The 9,556-nt window shown below is 50.7% G+C and overlaps 1 protein-coding gene across 1 annotated transcript; it reads left to right on the plus strand.

Moving 5' to 3' along the window:
- Positions 1 to 4,135: 4,135 nt before the first annotated feature.
- Positions 4,136 to 9,260, plus strand: DAND5 (DAN domain BMP antagonist family member 5). Its single transcript, XM_022558266.2, is given in 5 exon segments — positions 4,136 to 4,459; positions 4,461 to 4,530; positions 8,959 to 9,035; positions 9,037 to 9,139; positions 9,141 to 9,260. Coding segments are annotated over 5 exon segments (552 nt in total). The 5' UTR covers positions 4,136 to 4,205; the 3' UTR covers positions 9,189 to 9,260.
- The last annotated feature ends 296 nt before the right edge of the window (positions 9,261 to 9,556 follow it).

Genomic DNA, 9,556 nt, shown 5'->3' on the forward strand with positions numbered 1-9,556 from the left:
GTGTCATGGTTCTCAAAGTGTGGTCCTCAGGCCAGTGGCAGCATCACCTGGGAACTTATTAGAAATGCAGGTTCTCAGGCTCCATCCCAGAATCAGATCTGTGCGAGAGCCTTCCAGGTGATGCTGATGTGGGGCTCAAACTTGAGATCTACTGCTGTATATAACGACGCAGCCCATGGGTTCACAGCAGCCCTGAGGTGCTTTTTTTTTAAAACACCACTGCCTGGGTCCCATCCCCAGAGATTCCAATGTAGTAATTGATTTGCAGCAGATTCTGGGCATCGATTCCTCATTTACAAGTGACTCTAATGTGCAGCCACGAATGTGAACCACTGATAAGGAGCAAACTCTCACAGATAGAGTAAGTGCAAAAACCTAGGTGGAAAAAAGCTACGTTCCAGAATATTCTTTGCAGGATTGTTTGTGATGGTTAAAAAATTGGATAATGGGGCTTCCCTGGTGGCGCAGTGGTTGAGGGTACGCCTGCCGATGCGGGGGACGCGAGTTCGTGCCCCGGTCCGGGAAGATCCTGCATGCCGCGGAGCAGCTGGGCCCGTGAGCCGTGGCCACTGGGACTGTGCGTTCGGAGCCTGTGCTCCGCGGCGGGAGAGGCCGCAGCAGTGAAAGGTCCGTGTACCGCAAAAAAAAAAAAAAAAATTGGATAATGGAGAAAAAAATTGGGGTGTATATATGTGCAGTGAAATACTGAAGGGCAGGACAGATGAAAGTTAAAAGGATATATACATTCAGATACCGTGTATATTGTTTTAAACAAAACAATTTTATGTATCTTTTCTGAATGGACACATATACGGTAAAACTATGAATACAGGCCTGAGGATTATAATTGGCAAATTCAGGGATTAGGGACAAGTATAGAGTCAGTTTCTCTCATATCTGTGATCTTTTATTTCTTAACTGTGGTAATGAGTACAGAGGTGTTTGTTATATTTTTATCTCTCTATATTATATATTTATATTACTTATATATATATTACTATATACTTATCCATACCTATTATATATTTTATCTATTTTTATCTATACTTACTTGAATGCCCCAAATCACTTAAAAAACAAGGGGCAGAACAAAGGTATTGATTGCTTTCATTTGTGCTTTTTTCTTAAGGTTTTTTTTTTTGCATTGAATTTTTAAATTCTAAAGGGACACCGCCCCCTCCGCCCCCCCAATCTCATCTGCCTATTTAAATGTCCCTCCCCAACGGGAGAATCCTGCTGCTCTTTTCAGTGTGCAAACATAATTAAATTGTACCTGTAGGGGCTTCCCTGGTGGCGCAGTGGTTAAGAACCCACCTGCAAACGCAGGAGACACGGGTTCGAGCCCTGGTCCGGAAGATCCCACATGCTGCAGAGCAACTAAGCCCGTGCGCCACAGCTACTGAGCCTGCGCTCTAGAGCCCGTGAGCCACAACTACTGAGCCCGTGAGCCACAACTACTGAAGCCCGCCCGCCTAGAGCACGTGCTCCCAACAAAAGAATCCACCACAATGAGAAGCCCTCGCACTGCAACTAGAGAAAAAAGCACGTACGAAGACCCAATGCAGCCAAAAATAAATAGATAAATAAATTTTTAAAAATTGTACCTGTAAATTCTTATCCCTCTTCCCCAAAACGTCAGCACCTTCTTGTGCAATTTTTTAAACTTCATTTTTCTTATCTATATTTTCCATGTTGAAACTTCAAGAGTGCCGCAGCCCCGAACAACTGTGTGGGATTATGGGATTATGCCTGGGTGAGTCTACGGAAGAGAGAAGAAGTCCGCGTGGCTGGAGGGAGTGAGAAAACGGGGGAGAGAGTGCGGAGAGACGAGGGTGGGGTGGTGATGGGAGCAAACAGGGTGGGGCCTGCTGGGCTTCAGGAAGAATTTTGGCTGTTAATCTCAGTGAGGTGGTTCCCGGCGGAGCCCTCTGGGTGCTGTCGGAGGAATAGACTTTGAGGGAGGGAGGAGGCGGGAGCTGGGTACCAGGGTGGAGGGACTGCACTGGTTCAGGTGGGAGATAATGAGGATTATGTCCAGGTTGGTGACCGAAGAGGGAGTGAGAAATGGGCGGATTCTGGGTGGATTCTGAAGTGGAAGGGACTTGCAGTCATATCAAATTGGGGAGGGGGGGGAGTCAGAGAAAGAGGGGGCTTAAAGATGCTGCCAAGTTTGGAGCCTCAGCACCTGGCTGGACAGCGCTGCCATTAGCTGGGTCTAGAGGACAGCGGAAGGGCAGGTTGGGGGACGCTCAGGGGCTCGGATGTAGTGGGGTCAGTGGGAGTTGCCCGCGCACCTCTAGGTGAGACGTCCGGGAGGCAGTTGTTCAGGGCACGGTCGCCGTGCAATCCCGAGAGTTGCCGCCAGAGGGCAAGCGCACCCCATCGCACTCGCAGCTCCGGGGGGCACGGGAAGGACCGGCTCTGCAGCATCTCAGGGCCCCGGGGCCTACAGCTCCTCACCTGGGTGTGAGGTGGGGGCCGCGCAGGTGCCAGGGCCAGGACTGGAACCCCCAGGCGCCTCCAGGGCCCCAAATCCTGGGACGGGGCTGTTTATGTGCTTCCAGCACTCCAACCAGCACTCCCCACGGGGCTGTTCCCACAACACCTAGGGTCTCTGCAAAAATGTCACTTCCACAGAAAGACCTTCCCCGACCACCCTGGGGTCAGAAACCCCCCCCCGATTCCTCTAAGGCACATCCCATTTTATTTTATTTATTTATTTTTTGTGGTACGCGGGCCTCTCACTGTTGTGGCCTCTCCCGTTGCGGAGCACAGGCCCCGGACGCGCAGGCTCAGCGGCTATGGCTCACGCGCCCAGCCGCTCCGCGGCATGTGGGATCTTCCCGGACCGGGGCACGAACCCGTGTCCCCTGCATCGGCAGGCGGACTCTCAACCACTGCGCCACCAGGGAATCCCAGGCACATCCCATTTTAGTATCTTCGTAACACTTAAGACTCTGAAATCATCTTATCTTGTGTTGTCTGTTTTCTACAATGTAGAAAACATTGTCTGTGGCAGCGAGGACCCATTTTCTGTGTTGTCCTCCTGTATCCCCAGGGCTCAGAATTATTCCTGGCCTCTAATGCATGCCAAAGAAAAAAACAACAGCAATAGTGTTAATCATAGCTTATTCATGGTGCTACTGTGTACCAACCTCTATTTGAAGCTCCTTACATAAATCATCTCCAGTCTTCAGAACAACCCTACCAAGCAGAGACTGGCTTTTCTGTTTTATTTTTTGTTTTTTTTTTTGGTGGTGCCTCTTGGCTTGCAGGATCTTAGTTCCCTAACCAGGGGTAGAACCTAGCCCTGGCAGTGAAAGCACCGAGTCCTAACCACTGGACCACCAGGGAATTCCCCCAAGTAGGGACTGTTGTTATCCCCATATTACAGAAGAGGAAACTGAGGCCCAGAGAGGTTTAGGGACTTGAGATTGCATAACCAGGAAGTTTCAGTGTTGAGTTTGAAGCCTGAGAAGCATAACTGCAAAGTCTGAGTTTGCTAAATGGAAGAATGGGGCCCTGATGGGAAAGGAGCCCCTTAGGGCATTCAGCATTGTGCCCCTAAGCCCCTGCCTCTCCACCTTTCCTTCCTGGTCTCCGCAGCCGACAAACTTGCAAGCCCAGCCCCCAGATCCCGTGCCAGGCTAGGGGGAGGGGTGGGAACCCAGCAGGTAAGGGGTTTACTCTCCTCCCCATTGTGGGTTTGCAGAGGTGCCTCCCAGGCTACCCAGGTTGGGGGCAAGCCATTAAAGGTGGATCTGGGGACTTCCCTGGTGGGCCAGTGGTTAAGATTCCACGCTCCCAATGCAGGGGCCAGGGTTTGATCCCCGGTCAGGGAACTAGGTCCCGCATGTCACAACTAAGATCTTGAATGCTGCAACTAAGACCCGGCACAGCAAAATACATAAATAAATAAACATTAAGAACAAAACAAAGCAAACAACAACAAAAAAGGTGGATCTGGAGGGAGTTCCCTGGTGCCCTTAGTGGCTAGGACTCAGCGCCTTCACTGCCTAGGACCCAGTTCAATCTCTGGTCAGGGAACTAAGATCCTGCAAGCCACGCAGCTCAGCCAAAAAAAAAAAAAGGGGGGGGGCGGGATCTAGAGAGCACAGATTCCACCTACCAGACAGCAGGGTTAGCTGCCCAGGACCCTGAGCCCAGTCCCAGACTGACCAACACACAGAAAGACAGACAAACAGATGATCCTCAGCCAGCTGACCACTCTCTTGAGCCTGCTCAGTGGGGCCTGGCTGCCCACAGGCTCAGGGAGGCCTGGACCCCGAGGCCTCCCAGCTCAGCCCCAGGCTGCTGCCAATGAGACCCAGTCTCTGGGTCAAGGGGCCCCAGCTTTCCCGGTGCCATCCTCTGCCCTTGGCAGCTGGAAGGCCTTCCTGGGCCTGCAGAAAACTGGGCAGCTGGGGACCGGCAGGATGCAGCACGGGCAGGATGTGGCCATCACTGTCTCTGCCACTGGACCCACAGGAAGTGGCCCAGGAGATGTGCAAAGCTGTGCCCTTCACTCAAGTAGGGGAAGGAGAGGGCTGGGTTTCAGTGTTGATAGAGCACAGGCTGTGGCACCAGACAGATTTGGGGTCAGCCCTGCATCCTTCACCTAAATGTGTCTGATCTTCAGTTTTCTCCCTTGTAAGATGGGGCATAAGCATCTCCCACCTGGGCCAATGCGAGTGCTGCCATCTTGGTCTCCCAGCTTCTGCTGTGGCCACCCTGTCTCCTGAGTCTAGTTTTCCATCTAGTGGCCAGAGGGCCTCTGGGAACACCTGAGTCTGATCACCTCCCTCCTCTGTTCAGAACCCTCCATGGCTCCCACTTCACTCAGAGTGAACGTCCAAGTCCTTCCTGTGGCCTACAAGGCCCTGCACAAAATGCCTGTCATCTCCTGCCCTTACCTCCTCCCACTCTCCCCCTCACCCACTTTCCTCCCGCCGCACCAGCCATCTTACTTTTCTCCAGACACACCAATATTATGTGTACCTCAGGTCCTTTGCACTGGCTGTTCCCTTTGCCTCTAGCACTCCCCACCCCCAACATTCTATGGTTCCTTCTCTCACCTCCTCCAGGTTTTTACTCAGATGTTGTTTTAAAATGTTCCCCCTTTCTGCTTTATTTCTTGCTGTAGTTCACATCATCACCTAACAAATGAAATTGATTTTGTAGTTGCATTTACCATCTATCTCCCTCACTAGAATGTTTGCTCCACCAGGGCAGAGATTTTTTTTTTTTTTTGCGGTACGCAGGCCTCTCACTGTTGTGGCCTCTCCTGTTGCGGAGCACAGGCTCCGGACGCGCAGGCTCAGCGGCCATGGCTCACGGGCCCAGCCGCTCCGCGGCATGTGGGATCTTCCCGGACCGGGGCACGAACCCGTGTCCCCTGCATCGGCAGGCGGACTCTCAACCACTGCGCCACCAGGGAAGCCCGGGCAGAGATTTTTATGTCTTGTTCACTTCTGTATCCCCATCCCTGCTCTAGAGCAGAGGCAGACACAGTGGGCACTAAGTACTTGTTAAATGAATGAATGAATGAATGAATAATAGTAGTACTTGCCTCCTAAGGGCTATTGGGCAGCCTGAATGAGAGGGGTAAGGGAAGCACTCGTACAGCTGCATTCAGTTGGCGCTCCATAAAGGTTTTTTTTTTTTTTTTTTTTTTTTTTGCGGTATGCAGGCCTCTCACTGTTGTGGCTTCTTCCGTTGCGGAGCACAGGCTCCGGATGCGCAGGCTCAGCGGCCTATGGCTCACGGGCCCAGCCGCTCCGCGGCATGTGGGATCTTCCCGGACCGGGGCACGAACCCGTGTCCCCTGCATCGGCAGGCGGACTCTCAACCACTACGCCACCAGGGAAGCCCCTCCATAAAGGCTTTGATAATTCATACCATGTGTTGTTTATGGCCCAGGTTTTGGAGCTAGGCGTACCTAAGTTCAACTTCTGCCTCAGCTGCTGATTTCTGTGTGACACAGGGCAAGTGGCTTTCCTTCTTTATGCCTCAAGTCCCACCTTTGCAAAAGGGAGTTAATAATAGTTGAGAACTCATGCAAAGTGTTTGACACCATGCTTACCAGGGTGTCAGTTCCCAAGACCCCTTGGCTTGTTATCCATTCAGCAAACCTTCATTGAATCCAGACAACTCGGTGGTATTGCACAGCCCTGGACCAGCTGCCTCAGTTGCCCCATACAGCCGTGCACACTGCACACAGCAGAGGGGACCCCTGACCTGGGATCCAGAGCTGCAACTGTCCCAGGGCGGCACAAGGATGCTCTAAGGGCTAGCAGGCCCCTCGGCAGCTGCGTAGTCTTAGGCAAGCAAGGGACTTCTTTGAGCCTCAGTTTCCTCATCTGTAAATGGGGATATTAATGGTTCCAGCCTTGCAGCATTGTGGGGAGGAGGGAGTTCCTCAAAGGTGAGCAGCATGGGCCCGGCAGGGTGTTAGGGTTTGGCAAGTGTTAGCTTTTGTAATGATTCTTGGGGTTATAGCCATAAACAAGACGGAAAGAGTCCCTGCCTTCAGGTAGTGAATGTTCTGGGAGAGAGAGGAACATTAACAACCCCCCAAAGAGACATAACGATAAATTGCTATGAGACCCTGGAGAAAGAGATGAGGATGCTAGGAGAAAGACTACCAGGACAGTGAAATTTGTCTTGGGGGTGCTTCTGAGGAAGGAAGGATGAGTTGGAATGAGCTCTGGGAAGGGTGGATGGAAGAGAAGTCCAGGTGGAGGGCGCAGCAGGTGCAACGTCCCGGAGGCAGAGGCACAAGTTTGGTGCATTGAAAGAACAGCGAGGAATAGAGCTACCACATGATCCAGCAATCCCGCATGTCCAGGGCATATACCTGGACAAAACTAGTATTCAAAAAGATACATGTGGGCTTCCCTGGTGGCGCAGTGGTTGAGAGTCCGCCTGCCGATGCAGGGGACACAGGTTCGTGCCCCGGTCCGGGAAGATCCCACATGCCGCGGAGCAACTGGGCCCATGAGCCACAACTACTGAGCCTGCGCATCTGGAGCCTGTGCTCTGCAGCAAGGGAGGCCGCGACAGTGAGAGGCCCACGCACCGCGATGAAGAGTGGTCCCCGCTTGCCACAACTAGAGAAAGCCCTCGCACAGAAACCAAGACCCAACACAGCCATAAATAAATAAATAAATAAATAAATTTATTTAAAAAAAAAAAAGATACATGCACCCCTATGTTCATAGCAGCACTATTCACAATAGCCAAGACATGGAAACAAAATAAATGTCTATCAACAGATGAATGGATAAAGAAGATGTGTACATATATACAATGGAATATTACTCAGCCATAAAAAGAATGAAATAATACCATTTACAGCCACAAGGATGCAACTAGAGATTATCAGACTAAGTACAGTCAGAAAGAGAAAGACAAATACCATATGATCTCACTTATATGTGGAATCTAAACTATGGCACAGATGAACCCATCTACAAAACAGAAACAGACTCACAGACATAGAGAACAGACTTGTGGTTGCTGAGGGGGACGCGGGTGGGGGAAGGATGGAGTGGGAATTTGGGGTTGGTAGATGCAAACTAGTACATTTAGAATGGATAAACAACAAGGTCCTACTGTATAGCACAGAGAACTATACCCAATCTCCTGGGATAAACCATAACGGAGAAGAATATAAAAAAAGAATACATATATATATATATATATATATGTGTGTGTGTGTGTGTGTGTGTGTGTAACTGAGTCACTTTGCCGTACAGCAGAAATTAGTACAACATTGTAATCAATTATACTTCAATTAAAAAAAAAAAGAAAGAATAGGGACTTCCCTGGCGGTCCAGTGGTTAAGACTCCGTGCTTCCAATGCAGGGGGCTCGGGTTTGATCCCTAGTTGGGGAGTTAAGATCCCACATGCTGCATGGTGCGGCCAAATAATTAAAAAAGGAGGACTTCCCCGGCAGTCCTGTGGTTAAGACTTCTCTTTCCAATGCAGGGGGTGCGGGTATGATCCCTGGTCAAGGAGCTAAGATCCCACATGCCTCGGGGCCAAAAAACCAAAACATAAAACAGAAGTAATATTGTAACAAATTCAATAAAGACTTTAAAAATGGTCCACATCCAGGAATAAAGACACAGACGTAGAGAATGGGCTTGAGGACACAGGGAGGGGACGAAGTGAGAGAGTGGCATGGACATATATACACTACCAAATGTAAAATAGATAGCTAGTGGGAAGCAGCCACATAGCACAGGGAGACCAGCTCGGTGCTCTGTGACCACCTAGAGGGGTGGGATAGGGAGGGTGGGAGCGAGATGCAAGAGGGAGGAGATGTGGGGATATATGTATACATACAGCTGATTCACTTTGTTATAAAGCAGAAACTAGCACACCATTGTAAAGCAATTATACTCCAATAAAGATGTTTAAAAAAAAAGTCCACATCAAAAAATAAATAAATAGAAAGAAAGAGAGAAATAACATCGAGGAGACCAGGGTGGCTGGGCCAGTGATGGGGGGAAGGGCAGGGAGATGTGCAGGCGGGAGGGCGGATGGGGGGTGCAGGGTTTAAACAGAGAAGGGCCATGATCTGGGAGCAAGTTGATAGATCCACTTAGGTGGAGGGGATCATAGGAAGAACTAGCATTTACTGAGTGCCAACTGTGTGCCAGGCAGTGAGCTAAGGGTTTTCTTTTTAATCCCCCCCAGGGATCCTGGAATACCACCCTTCCTATTGTCCCTCACCCTAGAATGGTTTTCTTTTTTTTCCTGGTTGAACTTTGATGATTTTACAGGTGAGAAAACTGATGCCCAGAGAGGCTGAGTAAGCTGCCCCAAGGCACACAGCCAGCAGATGGCAGAGTCAGAATTTGAACCCAGGCATCCATGCCTCTCTAGGTAGGATGAAGTCTCTGGCTCCAGATTCCACTGCCTTTGACTCATCTCCCTGCCTCTGGCCGCAGGTGCTCTCCCGGCTGGGCTGCATGGCTGTCTACCTCCTCAATCACCTCTGCTTTGGCCACTGCTCCTCTTTCTACATCCCCGTTCATCCTCTGCAACAGCTGTGTGCCCGCTCGCATGCGCTGGGCACCTGTGGTCCTCTGGTGTTGGGCGGGCAGCCCAGCCTCCCATCGCCAGGTGAAGGATGTCCACTGTGCGGGTTGAGGGGTGTCAGTGCGGACCAAAGGCATGAGCTGAGCATCACGAATGGACACACAGATGCATGCACCTTGGAGAGACGGGGGAAGACAGGCTGAGAAAGACGCCAACCTGGACCATGCACACTGGGTCCAGCAACCAGGGACGCAGGACAGTCAGACAGGTCTCCAGAGTCCTCACCCTGCTCCTAGGGATACCAGGCACAGCCCCACCCATGGGGGTGGACCACTCATAGTCAAAGTGCATATTTATTGAGTACTCACTGTTTGCCACGCCCTGCTCTAAGTCTTTGATAAGTACTAACTCATGTCATCCTCAGAGCAGTCCCATGACATAGGGGTTAGTAGCATCACATTTTACGGAAAAGGAAACCTAAGTCCCAAGAGGCAAAGTCACTCACTC

Source organism: Delphinapterus leucas, unplaced genomic scaffold (assembly GCF_059928025.1).
Source record: "Delphinapterus leucas isolate spDelLeu-1000000601 "Yukka" unplaced genomic scaffold, BTC_Dleu_Yukka2 spDelLeu_asBTCV2_sq25, whole genome shotgun sequence".
Lineage (NCBI taxonomy): Eukaryota > Metazoa > Chordata > Mammalia > Artiodactyla > Monodontidae > Delphinapterus > Delphinapterus leucas.